A 16576-nucleotide genomic window follows, 5' to 3' on the forward strand; every position below is an offset into this window, starting at 1 on the left:
TTTAATTGAGACTGAAATACACATTAAAATAAAGCAATTGTTTTCAAGCGAATCTCCAAGGATATTTATTATATTTATATTTATCTCGGCTCCATTAAGTCGTTGCGGCAAAGAATCTATAACGTTGTTTATGTTGACAGAAAACACTCCAGTCACCATGCAGCAGGGGTTAAAGTCGGCCTTTGCGTGAGTACTGGTCCCAGTAGGATGCACGGTCCCCTTGTTGGTGTTATTTGCAGCAGTGACGACTGTGTGGCTTTTCCTAAGAATGTAAAAGTACACGCGTTGTCTAATCAGACCAGGAAGTTGTGCCATATATGATCCACCGGGAAGGGTATCGACATTAATCTCTCTTATTTTACTGTTTTATCTCTGTGTTTATCTGAAAAGGAAACACAGCCATATTTTTGGGGGAATTGACCGTAATCAGGAAGAACACGCAGCATATTTTCCTTAAACAAAGGATAGTCTATCAATCAAAACTAATAAAATACAATTCACAAGTATAGACAGATAATTGTATCTAAACATGACGCTAGTGCCCAGAATCTTCACTATTGTTTGCATTCTGCATCAGGGAGGGATTTAGCTGATTTAATATTTACACCCTCTTAATGAAAACCTGTATTATCTTTTTATGTAGATCGGATTTACCACACTTTGTCCTCGTGTGTAGATATGGCTCAATCCAGAGCTTTTATCGATATTAAAGTGTGTTTTAAATAAAAAAATGATAAAAACCCACATTACAGTAAATACTATTCCAGCACCGAGAGGTTAAAGGATTTAAAAGAATATGAAATGTCGCATTTTCCTCATAGTCCAGGTGATATGTGAAATCCATTTTCGCCTTTTTCATTAAAGCATGGAACTCGGTACAATTGTACAGTTTGGGGCCCTCATTATGTCCATTGACTGATGTACAGGGAGGGTTATGAGTTGGGAAGGGGCTGGGGTTGGGTCAGGTGTAGACCCTAGCAAAGTAGTGGACATTGGAGATGTTGCTGACCTTAACTCCCCCCACACAGACTTAAAGGTCGACTTGTCAGACTTGACCTCCATTCCCAGTTGCTACCATGATCTTAAAGGAAGTTTTTAGCAAAAGCAAGGCTTCTCTGCCACCCCACCAACCCTATTGACTGCCCCATTGACCTTATCCCGGGAGCACTGATTCCAAAGGGGAAACTTTATTCTATTTCCGGCCCTGAGAAGGTCGCTATGACCGAGTTCATTGAGGCTTCCTTAAAAATAGGACTCATACGCCCCTCAGCGTCCCAAGCAGGAGCAGGGTTCTTTTTTGTGGGGAAAAAGGATGGTTCCCTGAGACCCTGTATCGACTATGGACCATCAAATGACATTACCATTAAGGATCTGTACCCTCTGCCCCTCATGTCATCAGCCTTTGAACAACTGCAACAGGCCAAGATAGAACTGAGAAATGCTTATCATAATAGAGGGCGACAAGTGGAAGACTGGCTTCAACACTCCTTCCGGTCATTACGAGTACCTCGTGATGGCATTCGGCCTGACCAACGTTCCAGCGGTGTTTCCGGCCCTGATCAACGACGTGCTGAGGGAGTTCCCGCAGCCAGGTTCCTGGTCCGTCAGGGGACATCCCTGGAGAAGGGGGGGTGTGGGGGGGGGGGGGGTATTGTTTCCACCTGTGCCCTTACCCTGTGTATATATTGTCTGCGTCTCCCTTTGTCCTTTGCCAGTTTGTCTTGTCCTTTGTGCCAGAGAACCAGCGTTATCCATGCCATTGGCCATTTGCCAGGTCTTGTTGTTTTGCTACTTTGTTCATGTTTGTTTTCTGTTTGTTTTTCCAGTTCAATAAACTTTGATTTTGAAACTTTGCCTCTCGAGTCGCGCATTTGGGTCCAGGTCCATAGTTCGGTCTGCCTTCTCTCCAAATGTAAACGAACTATCTGGCACTTGGGTTGCGGCGCTCAAAATTGTCCAGAGATCCAATTAAAAGAGCAAAATCAAGGATCCTGCTATTAAATATTGTCTTTGTAATCAAAGCGTGATGTGTTTTCTCCCTCTTTGCCCCCATTGTTGTCCAAAAATCAAAATCCACAATGTGGCACTGATTGACAGGTTCCTTCATTTGCATTAACACACACACTGAAGTTTATTGAGAAAAGCACATTATCCACTGAAAGAATGGAGGTCTTAAACTACATTTTTAGATTACATCACAACATTAGTCGGATGTGGATTGCAAAAATCAAAAATGAGTCACGTGCACATGCTGTTTACTGTAAATTCCATAATAAATCTCGTTGTACTTCCTTGTCAGATAAACGGAGATAAAACAGTAAAATTACAGAATATTCGTGTTTATAATTAACACGAATATTAAACTCAGAAGGTATTTTACTAGAAATCAAGTTATCCCTGATCAGGACGTGTCCTTTAACTCACAGGTAAAACACATTTCAAGGACTGCCTTTTTTCACCTCCATAACATTTCGCAAATTATGCATTTTTACTTCAAGACTGGATTACTGCAATTCTTCCTTATTATCAGGCTGCTGATAATCCAGTTGATCCAGAATGCTGCAGCTCGTGTACTAACACCAAATAAGAAATTAGATCACATTACTCCTGTATTAGTTATATATTCAAGAAAACTACAGACAATTACATTTCTGCTTTGCACTGTTCCTTTAATAATACACATTTTCTTCCTGTATTTTTAAAGAGGCCCACTCAGTATCATATTGTGTAGTTTAACTAAACTGGAGAGAGTTGGATAATGTGTTGGTGTCAGAGGCAGAAACAGAAGTAGCAGAGCATTTTGAGATGTTGAAACAGAGAAACAATGAAGTGATGCTGGCAGAACATTTTATACGTTTTAGGGAACGGGCATATTACGCAAAAGAAATGTAAAAATCTGCAACTAAGCATTTTCAGCATTGAGGGATCAAAAGCAGGTCAAAAGCACATAGAAAACAGCTGACAGCAGCTATTTTTCCTCACATGTTATTGCAAAAAAATCTCTCAAAAATCACACAAACATTAAAGTATCATACATTTAAGTCTCGAGTCAGACGGACAGATTTGCTTTTCTTCTCTGAAGTTGTTGCTTATTCCATATTCTACTTCATCAGTTTATGAAGTGCTGATTATTTGCCCATGCTCGACCAGACCTCCTGCTGTAATGGTCCATTTTAATCGAGCCATTGTCTTGTGAAGGTCGTCCAGTGAGCAATGATGGAATAAGTACTCATACAAGTAATTAAAGCATCAAAAGTACACACAATGGCAGAGGAGCATGAAATAATAAGCTGCTAAGTAACTTTAGTTTTTATATGAGTAAAAAGTGCAATATTTCCCTCTGAGCTGTAGAGCAGTAGAAGTATAAAATAGTATGAAATGGCCTCAAAAAAATGTAAGTACAGTACTTATTATGTATTAATATGGTCGTTTATTAATACACACACGTAATGAATCGACGTGTGTGTGTGTGATCTTTGGCACACTTCTTGAAATGTACTTCTGAGATTGAATCACGAGTTCAGGGCCGAGGCAATACATACGATGTGATTGGATAAGTGTTGCAGATGAATATGATCCGATTGATCTGATTGGTTAGATACGGTCCCACTGAGACGCATATAAAGAGCACAGGAGTTGTTTGAGGTGTTTGGAAGCGTTATTATTTTTCATTGAATCATCTTGACGGTTGGGGTCTCCAGGTAACACTTTTCATTTCTTTGTTACATCATGTTCCTGCATCAATTTCTGAGGATCCTTCGCATGTCGATCTGCAGCACATAATAGTTGGAATAGTTTTAACTATAATTATGAATACTTGTACTCTGTTTATGCACTCTTTCCTACTTTGTACCTCTGGTTCACTTATTTTATTGTTGCTCTCTAACAGATTCAACATTGTTATCACTCCTTTAGAATTCCAATAGGACACATAGTACACCAGTAATAATGTATAATAAGATGTTTCATTCTCTCAACCAGAATGATGAAACCCAGCGTTTTTGTTCTCCTGCTGCTCCTCCTGGAGACGCGCTCAGCTTCCACGTATGGTGAGTATGATCTGAGTATGTGTGATGTCGTTATTGTCAATCATCACCAGGAGGTGCTCGTAGGTCTGTTTTATTAGCCAGAAAAGTATACTAGAATATTCATGCAATTGAAGTCAAAGGAAACAAGATTTTTGTTGGGCTGTATGGCCAGACAGAGGCTTGTATTTATTATTTGTTGTATCTACTTGGGCTCTGCATACAAATTAATGTCCCTCCTCACATTAAACATGTATTGAATGTTTAGCTAATCCGAACTCTCCGAGCGTTGTGTTGTAGTTGGACCGCATCGGCAGACCAACGTCCTCTTTTTGAAAAACTTTCTGCAGCAACTTCCTGCTGGATTTTTGTATTGAGGCTCATCAGATTGCAACTTAAGGAAGCAAAGAGACACAAACATATGACACAACATATTTCGACCAATCCCACATCAATTTATCGCAAGAAAGAACATTTTGGCAACGCACGCAAACACAAACAAATACACAATTGTACGATGGTTGACTATAACAGGGAGCTCAAGGCTTAAGTTTACACCAAGTTAATATAATGTTGAAACACAGTCTATACCAGGGGTTCTTAACCCTCGGGGGCCAACTTTTCAAGTACAAAGGGGCCCATTCAAATAGTAACACCGTATTGGTTTAACTAATTGAGCTCTCTCTTGGTTTGATTTGTATTCAATAACTAAATCAAATCCACTATGGTTTCAAACAGAAAACAAAGCAACTTCTGGTTCTGCCATGCAAAAATGAATTGATAACCTATGCGGCCCCATGGTTAAGAATCACTGGTCTATACCACACTAAGATATATTAACTCCATGCTTTTTCTTTATTTGCAGTGTATTGACTAGTTATATCAGAACCCTTGTTGAGTTGTTAGACACAGATTTAAGTTTCACAATTCGCAGACGATCTTCCGTTATATCAACCGTCTCATTCACAGAAAACGTGGCCTTGCGTGGAAAGGCGACCCAGTCAGACCGCTATGAGCACGCCTTTGGCGCCGCCTCCAGTGCTATTGATGGAAACCGTAATTCTCATTTCCATTCTGGATCCTGCACCCACACTGATAACGAGAAGAACCCCTGGTGGAGAGTGGACCTGCTGGAGTCCTACATCGTCACCTCCGTCATCGTCATCAACAGAGAAGACTGCTGCTCCGAAAGGCTCAACGGGGCGGAGATTCACATCGGAAACTCTTTAGACGACAACGGTGCCGCAAACCCAATGTAAGAAAATACATTCTGCAATTAAAAAAAATATATATTTTTGTCTTATTTCTTGTAAGTACGTCTGTGAATCATGCTCGCTTTCACTTTTGGTCGGAACATTTGAAGAATGCTTCGAGGCCAGATTTGTACTTGTATGCATTGTTACCAAAGCTCTCAAATGTCATGGGGACAAAGCAGAGGCTTGAAGCCTAAAGGTGATATTCAGATCATTAATATAGCAGCAAATTATTTACTAAAGATGTGGTGGAGTAATGTTTACCCGAGCAGAGAATGAAGTCACCCTTCTTCTGTCTATGTGTGTGTGTTGTAATCTCCGTTCATTGTTGTGCGTGCTTTTAGTGCACGTTGGTGCATGTGAGTGTGCCCCCACTAGCTAGTTCATGGCCGCCGCGCTGCACTGCTCTCATATGGTGTCAGGGTCTTGGATTTGGGTTTCCTGTTTTATTTTGAAGTTCAATGTCTCTCGTGTCCTCTGTTCCCTTCACTTCCTGCCCTTGTGAGAAAAAAAAGGTTTAACATGTGATATCTCTCTCTCTTAGTGTTGGTACAATTCCTGAAACTAATTCAGTCAGACAGTTTACTCTGACTTTCACTGAACGTGTGGAGGGACGTTACGTGACTGTTCTTATACCGGGTTCAGGAAAATCCCTCAGCCTCTGCGAAGTGGAAGTCTACGGGTACCGTGCCCCGACTGGTGAGCTATTGAGCTATTGCATGAATGAATATGCAGTGGCATCGCATCTATAAACTGTGGTGCGAGTAAATAAATAATATAAAACCAGTTTTTGCTGTCATTTGTTTTGCAGGAGAGAACCTGGCACTCGGAGGAAAAGCCTCCCAGTCGTCACTGTATGAATTCGGCACGGCTTCTAACGCCATCGATGGGAATCCTAACAGCAGGTGGGAGGACGGCTCCTGCAGCCACACCAACAACAACATCAACCCCTGGTGGCGACTGGATCTGCGCACAACCCACAAAGTGTTTTCCGTAAAGATAGCAAACCGAGAGGAAGACTCCGACCGACTCGATGGAGCCGAGATCCGCATCGGAGATTCCATCGCAAACTACGGCAACAACAACACCAGGTAGTTTAGAGCCCGGTCATTTAAAACCCACGGTTTCTTCATTGACATCTTGAGATACATTTGTATTTTATATTTCAACACACCGACTTGTTTTGATATCTTCTGGACGATATCATATTTGACATCCTCTAATTGATCTGGTTTTACTGTTTGTCGTATGTTTTATTACTGCTCTTTGTTCAAGCGACAGAGACAAACGCCATTTCTGTTTCTTCTGCCAGGTGTGCTGTGATCACCAGTATCCCATCAGGTGGAGTCGCTGAGTTCCAGTGCAATGGGATGGACGGTCGTTACGTCAACGTGGTCATCCCAAGAGAAGAGTTTCTGAGTCTGTGTGAGGTGGAGGTGTACGGCTCTCCCCTGGATTAAGGAGGAAGTGCTTCATAATACAAGCCAATAATCAAAAAGCACTTATTTTGTAACAGTGATTCCATTGTGATTTGTTTTCTTAATCTCACTACTTGTTGCATATGTTTTCATTTGTAAAGCTGTGAGTTGTCTTTTTTAATACCAAACCTTTGGTGTGCTGTCACTACCTGCTGCAGGATATACTGAAATGCAATTAAATCTTAAACGGAGCCTATTGTCTTTTTCATTTCATCCTTATCGGTTCTTGCATTTAAAATGTCGTCGACCACAACTGTTTGCTACATTTAGCATATACTAGACCGGAAATGTATCATCCTTGGTGGAGGCAATACGCAAATACTATTTGAGTTTTATGAACTTTGGGCTGTAGACTTTAATCTGCAGCAAGATATGACTCCGAAAGGGAACAGCGAAGCAGCCCCCTGGCATAAGCTTTCCCCGGGAGGCTAAGTAGTGTGATACCACGATAGTTCGAGCACACTCTCCGGTCCCCCTTTAAGAAAATGGGAACCACCACCCCGGTCTGCCAGTCTATTGGCACTGTTCCCGACCCCCATGCGACATTGAAGAGGCGTGTCAGCCAAGACAACCCAACAATGTCCAGCGCCTTCACCCTCTCAGGGCAGATCTCATCCACACCTGGCGCCTTGCCACCAAGGAGCTTTTTGACAACCTTAGCGGCCTCTGCCAGGGATATGGGTGCAACCCCCCGCCCCCCCCCCCACCCCAGTCTTCAAGCGCTGCTCCATCACCAGGTGACATGTTGGCCGGATATAGGAGTTCCTCAAAGTGCTCTATCCACCGCCCGGCGATGTCCGCCATCCGAGTCAGCAGCTCCCACCCTGGCTGAGAACAGCCTGGGGTGGGCCCTGCTTTCGTGAGCCGTCAGATGGATCGCCAGAAAGGTCAACCGAAAGTCCTGCTCCATGCCCGACCCGAACTCCTCCCATGCCCGAGTTTTAGCATCCGCGACCGCTGCAGTCCTTCCGGCCTACCGTACCTGTCAGCCGCTTCAGGAGACCCCTGGGCCAACCAGGCCCGAAAGGCCTCCTTCAGCTTGACGGCTTCCCTCACCCCTGGAACCGGGTTCTCGGGTTGCCGCCACGACAGGCACCGATGACCTTCCGACCGCAGCTCCTATCGACCGCGTCAACAATAGAGATTTTGAACATGGTCCACTCGGATTCCATGTCCCCAACCTCCCTCGGGATGTCAGAGAAGTGCATCCGGAGGTCGGAGCTGAAGACCTCGCGGACAGGCTCCTCCACCAGATGTTCCCAGTTCAACCGCACTACACGTTTGGGCTTGCCAGGTCTTTCTAGCCCGCCATCTGTACCAAGCCGTTCCTCCGAATCGCCCCCCCCCCCCCCCCCGCAAGGTTTCTCTGCCATTGCCCACGTGAGCGTTGAAGTCTCCCAGGAGAACTATGGAGTCGGCAAGCGGCGCCCTTTCCAGGACCCCTCCCACCGACTCCAAGAAGGCCGGATACTCCGAAATGCTGTTCGGTGCACAAACAACAGTCAGAGCCTTACTCCCCGCAACCCATAGGCGCAGGGAGGCGACCCTCTCGTTCCCCGGGGAAAACTCCAACACAGCAGCAGTCAGCCGGGGGCTCGTGAGTATCCCAACTCCCGCCCGGTGCCTCTCACCCTGGGCAACTCCAGAAAAGAACAAAGTCCAACCCTTCTCCAGGAGCTTGGTTCCAGAGCCAGTGCTGTGCGTGGAGGTGAGCCCAACTATATCTAGCTGGTACCGCTCCACCGCCCGCACCAGCTCTGGCTCTTTCCCTGCTAGCGGGGTTACATTCCACGTCCCTAGAGCTAGTCTATGCCGCCGGCGATCGGCTTGCCCAGGCATTAAGGTTTCCTGTGTTGGATGTTCTTCACTGTGGCCCTGTAGATTAGTCCAACAACTCAAGGCTAACTGCGTTCTTCGTATTTCTAGAGGCATTTCACCCATTTCCACCTGTAGTGCTGCCGTTGGCGTTGTTATAAAAGCCCCGGTGCATATTCTCAATGCCTAATACTGGATTTTATCTAGTTTTTTTAAAGATGATCTTGCTGCCGACCTATACGCCACACACCCATAATCTAATATGGTTAAAAGTAATCCACTATATATGGCTTTCCAAGCAGTTCTATCTGCCTACCAATCCCTTCCCACCAAACACCTCATTATATTTAGCACTTTCTTACATTTATCCTCTACTTTTTTAATATGTACAGCCCATGTGACCCTTTCGTCAAACCACAGGCCCAAGAAGTGTTTTACTATTTCCAATTCGTTATCATTTAAGTTTAGTTTGACATCACTACCAATTTGTTTCCTTGTAAAGAACATTGTTTTTGTCTTATCTGCTGAAAATGTAAAACCCCTTTTGTATGACCACTCTTCTCCCTACAAATGGCTTTCTGTAGTTTCTTTACTATGAATTCCACATTTCTTCCCCTCTTCCAAATTGACCCATCATCTGCAAATAGTGACAATCACATCCCTCTTTCTATTTCATTGAACACATTATTTATCATTATGGAGAATAGTAGAGGACTGACTATACTCCTGTGAGGTGTTCCATTTTCGATACCAAACCTTCCCGAATAGCTCTCTCCAACTCTGACTTCTACAAATTGCTTTAATAAAAAATTGTTTGCCTTTGTGAGGTGGAGGTGTACGGCTCCAGGCTGGATTAATGATCAACATGAACAAACAAACAAACAAACAAACTGCCAACTGTTTGGCTGTTCAAAGGGACCGGACACAAACACTAAGGGGAGACGCAAACTACATCTCCCAAAATGCATTCTGGTAAGAAACATCCTGTTATCAAACTTAAAATTCTGGGAAAACTGAAGATGTTACTTAAAAATTAACGGTATGTTAAGCACAAATATGTATTTGTTGATGAAAAGTGCTCCCTGTCAATCATCAGTGTCCTGTATTCTCTCTTCTTCTGACTCGACCTGGACTATTTAAGCTTTCCCCAGGGAAAAAAAATATGTATATTTGTATTGCATTTAACCTGCAGTGACAATAATGTTGCATGATTATCCCTACATATGAATTTGTAAGTACTTTCTACTTTTCTATTTGTTTTAATCCCGTTTTGTTTTGTAAAGCTGATGCAGATTTGTTTTTTGACTGAAGTGAAGATTTAAATTTTCTAATTCTATTATAATTACTTTATTCATCCCCAGAGGGACATTTCGTGAAGTAGCAGCATACATGTTTACATATATACAATACAATAAAATAAAAAATAGCAGGGCAGGACATATTACATTTAAGAATTTAAATAATAAAGGAAATGAAAATAAAAATAACAATAAAAATAATAAAATAAAATAAAAATAAAATAAAGAAATGTAAAATTAAAATAAAAAACAAGAAAATGTAAAAATGAAATAAAAAAATGTAAAAATAAAAATTAAAGTGTATACAGTGTATAGTGTATCTAAAGTATAAAGTGAAGCAGTGCAAGGTTTATTGATGTTCTTTCACTGCCAGCAGATGACTACGATAGGTGTAAGCCGAACACGTCCCCAGAAGGAGCAGCAAAGCCAGGACTGAACTGTGGTCCATTGTTCTAAAACAGTAAAATAAGAGATATTAATGTCGATACCCTGCCCGGTGGATCATATATGGCACAACTTCCTGGTCTGATTAGACAACGCGTGTACTTTTACATTCTTAGGAAAAGCCACACAGTCGTCACTGCTGCAAATAACACCAACAAGGGGACCGTGCATCCTACTGGGACCAGTACTCACGCAAAGGCCGACTTTAACCCCTGCTGCATGGTGACTGGAGTGTTTTCTGTCAACATAAACAACGTTATAGATTCTTTGCCGCAACGACTTAATGGAGCCGAGATAAATATAAATATAATAAATATCCTTGGAGATTCGCTTGAAAACAATTGTTTTGTTTTTTTGTATTTCAGCTCTCTCAATTAAAGAAAATGTGGAAGAGCATCATGTTAATTCAGCCAACACATTAGCAATTACAGATATATATCTATATATATATATATATATATATATATATATAAATGTTATATATACATATATATTAATATATGTATATCCATCCATCCATCCATTATCACCCGCTTATCCGGGGTCGGGTCGCGGTGGCAGCAGGTTCAGCAGGCCGACCCAGGCCTCCCTCTCACCCGCAACACTTTCCAGCTCATTCTGGGGGATCCCGAGGCGTTCCAAGGCCAGCCGGGAGATATAATCCCTCCAGCGTGTCCTCGGTCTTCCCCGGGGCCTCCTACCAGTTGGACGTGCCCGGAAAACCTCTAATGGGAGGCGTCCAGGAGGCATCCTGACTAGATACCCAAACCACCTCAGCTGACTCCTTTGGACACGAAGGAGCAGCGACTCGACTCCAAGCTCCCCCCTGATGTCCGAGCTCCTTACCCTATCTTTAAGGCTGAGCCCGGCCACCCTACGGAGGAAGCTCATTTCGGCCGCTTGTATCCGAGATCTCGTTCTTTCGGTCACGACCCAGAGTTCGTGACCATAGGTGAGGGTTGGAACGTAGACCGACCAGTAAATGGAGAGCTTTGCCTTCCGGCTCAGCTCCCTCTTCACCAAGACGGACCGGTACAGCGCCTGTTTTACTGCTGCAGCCGCACCGATCCGCCTGTCGATCTCCCGCTCCACCTTACCCTCACTCGTGAACAAGACCCAAAGATGCTTGAACTCCTTCGCTTGGGGTAGGCAGTTTGCCCCCACCTGGAGGAAGCAAGCCGCCGGTTTCCGGCAGAGCACCATGGCCTCAGATTTGGAGGTGCTATCTCTCATCCCTGCTGCTTCGCACTCGGCTGCAAAACGTCCCAGTGAATGCTGGAGGTCACGGTCCGAGGAGGCAAACAGGACCACATCATCCGCAAACAGCAGATCCTCTACGGGTCGTGGACCGTAAGACTCTGACCGTTGTTTGTGCTTATTCACCAAACAGCAATTCAGAGTATCCGGCCTTCTTGGAATCTGTGGGAGGGGTCCTTAAAAGGGCGCCGCCTGCCGACTCCATAGTTCTCCTGGGAGACTTCAACGCTCACGTGGGCAATGGCAGAGAAACCTTGCGGGGGGGGGGGGGGGGGGGGGGCGATTCGGAGGAACGGCTTGCCCAATCTGAACTGGTGTTTGTTATTGGACTTCTGTGCTAGCCCCGGTTTGTCCATAACGAACACCATGTGCGAACATAAGGTCAATGATCGATTTTGTAATCCTATCATCTGATCTGCGGCCGTATGTCATGGACACTCGGGTGAAGAGAGGAGCAGAGCTGTCAACTGATCACCACCTGGTGGTGAGTTGGATCAGATGGCGGGCTAGAAAGACCTGGCAAGCCCAAACGTGTAGTGCGGTTGAACTGGGAACGTCTGGTGGAGGACCCTGTCCGCGAGGTCTTCAGCTCCGACCTCCGGATGCACTTCTCTGACATCCCGAGGCAGGTTGGGGACATGGAATCCGAGTGGACCATGTTCAAACCATCCATCCATCCATCCATCCATTTTCAATACCGCTTATCCTCATTAGGGTCGCGGGGGCGCTGGAGCCTATCCCAGCTGACATAGGGCGAAGGCAGGGGACACCCTGGACAGGCCGCCAGTCCATCGAGGGCACATGTAGGGACATACCATGTTGCACCCATATCCCTGGCAGAGGCCGCTAAGGTTGTCAAAAAGCTCCTTGGTGGCGCCAGGTGTGGATGAGATCTGCCCTGAGAGGGTGAAGGCGCTGGACATTGTTGGGTTGTCTTGGCTGACACGCCTCTTCAATGTCGCATGGGGGTCGGGAACAGTGCCAATAGACTGGCAGACCGGGGTGGTGGTTCCCATTTTCAAAAAGGGGGACCGGAGAGTGTGCTCGAACTATCGTGGTATCACACTACTTAGCCTCCCGGGGAAAGCTTATGCCAGGGGGCTGCTTCGCTGTTCCCTTTCGGAGTCATATCTTGCTGCAGATTAAAGTCTACAGCCCAAAGTTCATAAAACTCAAATAGTATTTGCGTATTGCCTCCACCAAGGATGATACATTTCCGGTCTAGTATATGCTAAATGTAGCAAACAGTTGTGGTCGACGACATTTTAAATGCAAGAACCGATAAGGATGAAATGAAAAAGACAATAGGCTCCGTTTAAGATTTAATTGCATTTCAGTATATCCTGCAGCAGGTAGTGACAGCACACCAAAGGTTTGGTATTAAAAAAGACAACTCACAGCCTTACAAATGAAAACATATGCAACACGTAGTGAGATTAAGAAAACAAATCACAATGGAATCACTGTTACAAAAGTAGTGCTTTTTGATTATCGGCTTGTATTATGAAGCACTTCCTCCTTAATCCAGGGGAGAGCCGTACACCTCCACCTCACACAGACTCAGAAACTCTTCTCTTGGGATGACCACGTTGACGTAACGACCGTCCATCCCATTGCACTGGAACTCAGCGACTCCACCTGATGGGATACTGGTGATCACAGCACACCTGGCAGAAGAAACAGAAATGGCGTTGGTCTCTGTCGCTTGAACAAAGAGCAGTAATAAAACATACGACAAACAGTAAAACCAGATCAATTAGAGGATGTCAAATATGATATCGTCCAGAAGATATCAAAACAAGTCGGTGTGTTGAAATATAAAATACAAATGTATCTCAAGATGTCTATGAAGAAACCGTGGGTTTTAAATGACCGGGCTCTAAACTACCTGGTGTTGTTGTTGCCGAAGTTTGCGATGGAATCTCCGATGCGGATCTCGGCTCCATCGAGTCGGTGGGAGACTTCCTCTCGGTTTGCTATCTTTACGGAAAACACTTTGTGGGTTGTGCGCAGATCCAGTCGCCACCAGGGGTTGATGTTGTTGTTGGTGTGGCTGCAGGAGCCGTCCTCCCACCTGCTGTTAGGATTCCCATCGATGGCGTTAGAAGCCGTGCCGAATTCATACAGTGACGACTGGGAGGCTTTTCCTCCGAGTGCCAGGTTCTCTCCTGCAAAACAAATGACAGCAAAAACTGGTTTTATATTATTTATTTACTCGCACCACAGTTTATAGATGCGATGCCACTGCATATTCATTCATGCAATAGCTCAATAGCTCACCAGTCGGGGCACGGTACCCGTAGACTTCCACTTCGCAGAGGGTGAGGTATTTATCTGAACCCGGTAGAAGAACAGTCACGTAACGTCCCTCCACACGTTCAGTGAAAGTCAGAGTAAACTGTCTGTCTGAATTAGTTTCAGGAATTGTACCAACACTAAGAGAGAGAGATATCACATGTTAAACCTTTTTTTTCTCACAAGGGCAGGAAGTGAAGGGAACAGAGGACACGAGAGACATTAAACTTCAAAATAAAACAGGAAACCCAAATCCAAGACCCTGACACCATATGAGAGCAGTGCAGCGCGGCGGCCATGAACTAGCTAGTGGGGGCACGCTCACATGCACCAACGTGCACTAAAAGCACGCACAACAATGAACTGAGATTACAACACACACAAACACAGACAGAAGAAGGGTGACTTCATTCTCTGCTCGGGTAAACATTACTCCACCACATCTTTAGTAAATAATTTGCTGCTATATTAATGATCTGAATATCACCTTTAGGCTTCAAGCATCTGCTTTGTCCCCATGACATTTGAGAGCTTTGGTAACAATGCATACAAGTACAAATCTGGCCTTGAAGCATTCTTCAAATGTTCCGACCAAAAGTGAAAGCGAGCATGATTCACAGACGTACTTACAAGAAATAAGACAAAAATATATATTTTTTTTAATTGCAGAATGTATTTTCTTACATTGGGTTTGCGGCACCGTTGTCGTCTAAAGAGTTTCCGATGTGAATCTCCGCCCCGTTGAGCCTTTCGGAGCAGCAGTCTTCTCTGTTGATGACGATGACGGAGGTGACGATGTAGGACTCCAGCAGGTCCACTCTCCACCAGGGGTTCTTCTCTTTATCAGTGTGGGTGCAGGATCCAGAATGGAATTTAGAATTACGGTTTCCATCAATAGCACTGGAGGCGGCGCCAAAGGCGTGCTCATAGCGGTCTGACTGGGTCGCCTTTCCACGCAAGGCCACGTTCTCTGTGAATGAGACGGTTGAAAAACACAGAGATATAACGGAAGATCGTCTGCGAATTGTGAAACTTAAATCTGTGTCTAACAACTCAACAAGGGTTCTGATATAACTAGTCAATACACTGCAAATAAAGAAAAAGCATGGAGTTAATATATCTTAGTGTGGTATAGACCAGTGATTCTTAACCATGGGGCCGCATAGGTTATCAATTCATTTTTGCATGGCAGAACCAGAAGTTGCTTTGTTTTCTGTTTGAAACCATAGTGGATTTGATTTAGTTATTGAATACAAATCAAACCAAGAGAGAGCTCAATTAGTTAAACCAATACGGTGTTACTATTTGAATGGGCCCCTTTGTACTTGAAAAGTTGGCCCCCGAGGGTTAAGAACCCCTGGTATAGACTGTGTTTCAACATTATATTAACTTGGTGTAAACTTAAGCCTTGAGCTCCCTGTTATAGTCAACCATCGTACAATTGTCTATTTGTTTGTGTTTGCGTGCGTTGCCAAAATGTTCTTTCTTGCGATAAATTGATGTGGGATTGGTCGAAATATGTTGTGTCATATGTTTGTGTCTCTTTGCTTCCTTAAGTTGCAATCTGATGAGCCTCAATACAAAAATCCAGCAGGAAGTTGCTGCAGAAAGTTTTTCAAAAAGAGGACGTTGGTCTGCCGATGCGGTCCAACTACAACACAACGCTCGGAGAGTTCGGATTAGCTAAACATTCAATACATGTTTAATGTGAGGGGGGACATTAATTTGTATGCAGAGCCCGAGTAGATACAACAAATAATAAATACAAGCCTCTGTCTGGCCATACAGCCCAACAAAAATCTTGTTTCCTTTGACTTCAATTGCATGAATATTCTAGTATACTTTTCTGGCTAATAAAACAGACCTACGAGCACCTCCTGGTGATGATTGACAATAACGACATCACACATACTCAGATCATACTCACCATACGTGGAAGCTGAGCGCGTCTCCAGGAGGAGCAGCAGGAGAACAAAAACGCTGGGTTTCATCATTCTGGTTGAGAGAATGAAACATCTTATTATACATTATTACTGGTGTACTATGTGTCCTATTGGAATTCTAAAGGAGTGATAACAATGTTGAATCTGTTAGAGAGCAACAATAAAATAAGAGAACTTCATCCAGAGGTACAAAGTAGGAAAGAGTGCATAAACAGAGTACAAGTATTCATAATTATAGTTAAAACTATTCCAACTATTATGTGCTGCAGATCGACATGCGAAGGATCCTCAGAAATTGATGCAGGAACATGATGTAACAAAGAAATGAAAAGTGTTACCTGGAGACCCCAACCGTCAAGATGATTCAATGAAAAATAATAACGCTTCCAAACACCTCAAACAACTCCTGTGCTCTTTATATGCGTCTCAGTGGGACCGTATCTAACCAATCAGATCAATCGGATCATATTCATCTGCAACACTTATCCAATCACATCGTATGTATTGCCTCGGCCCTGAACTCGTGATTCAATCTCAGAAGTACATTTCAAGAAGTGTGCCAAAGATCACACACACACACGTCGATTCATTACGTGTGTGTATTAATAAACGACCATATTAATACATAATAAGTACTGTACTTTTTTTGAGGCCATTTCATACTATTTTATACTTCTACTGCTCTACAGCTCAGAGGGAAATATTGCACTTTTTACTCATATAAAAACTAAAGTTACTTAGCAGCTTATTATTTCATGCTCCTCTGCC

At 43.9% G+C, this 16576-nt stretch overlaps 2 protein-coding genes across 2 annotated transcripts; one reads left to right on the forward strand and one right to left on the reverse strand.

The window, feature by feature from the left end:
- The first annotated feature begins 3590 nt into the window (after positions 1-3590).
- On the forward strand, positions 3591-6948 carry LOC117745402 (fucolectin-7-like). The gene is made up of 6 exons (XM_034553699.1): positions 3591-3701; positions 3982-4049; positions 4995-5280; positions 5823-5977; positions 6090-6369; positions 6591-6948. The coding sequence occupies exons 2-6, from the start codon at positions 3983-3985 to the stop codon at positions 6736-6738; spliced, it is 936 nt and encodes a 311-aa protein (XP_034409590.1). The 5' UTR covers positions 3591-3701; position 3982; the 3' UTR covers positions 6739-6948.
- Positions 6949-12879: 5931 nt separating this feature from the next.
- On the reverse strand, positions 12880-16260 carry LOC117745403 (fucolectin-6-like). The gene is made up of 6 exons (XM_034553700.1): positions 16147-16260; positions 15793-15860; positions 14550-14835; positions 13851-14005; positions 13459-13738; positions 12880-13237 (listed from the first exon to the last, which is right to left on the reverse strand). Exons 2-6 carry the CDS (start codon positions 15857-15859, stop codon positions 13090-13092), a joined length of 936 nt encoding a protein of 311 aa, XP_034409591.1. The 5' UTR covers position 15860; positions 16147-16260; the 3' UTR covers positions 12880-13089.
- Between the last annotated feature and the right edge of the window lie 316 nt (positions 16261-16576).

The sequence above is a fragment of the Cyclopterus lumpus genome, chromosome 16 (genome assembly GCF_009769545.1).
Source record: "Cyclopterus lumpus isolate fCycLum1 chromosome 16, fCycLum1.pri, whole genome shotgun sequence".
Classification (NCBI taxonomy): Eukaryota; Metazoa; Chordata; class Actinopteri; order Perciformes; family Cyclopteridae; genus Cyclopterus; species Cyclopterus lumpus.

What these genes read in the sequence shown, in the direction of transcription:
- LOC117745402 (XM_034553699.1), top strand. Translation starts at nt 3,983, where the DNA reads ATGATGAAACCCAGCGTTTTTGTTCTCCTGCTGCTCCTCCTGGAGACG. An exon ending in CGGGTACCGTGCCCCGACTG is followed by an intron (nt 5,978 to 6,089) that starts GTGAGCTATTGA and finishes TTTGTTTTGCAG; the next exon opens with GAGAGAACCTGGCACTCGGA. An exon ending in TACGGCAACAACAACACCAG is followed by an intron (nt 6,370 to 6,590) that starts GTAGTTTAGAGC and finishes TTCTTCTGCCAG; the next exon opens with GTGTGCTGTGATCACCAGTA.
- LOC117745403 (XM_034553700.1), bottom strand. Translation starts at nt 15,859, where the DNA reads ATGATGAAACCCAGCGTTTTTGTTCTCCTGCTGCTCCTCCTGGAGACG. An exon ending in GCGCTCAGCTTCCACGTATG is followed by an intron (nt 14,836 to 15,792) that starts GTGAGTATGATC and finishes TCTCATTCACAG; the next exon opens with AGAACGTGGCCTTGCGTGGA. An exon ending in AACGGTGCCGCAAACCCAAT is followed by an intron (nt 14,006 to 14,549) that starts GTAAGAAAATAC and finishes TCTCTCTCTTAG; the next exon opens with TGTTGGTACAATTCCTGAAA.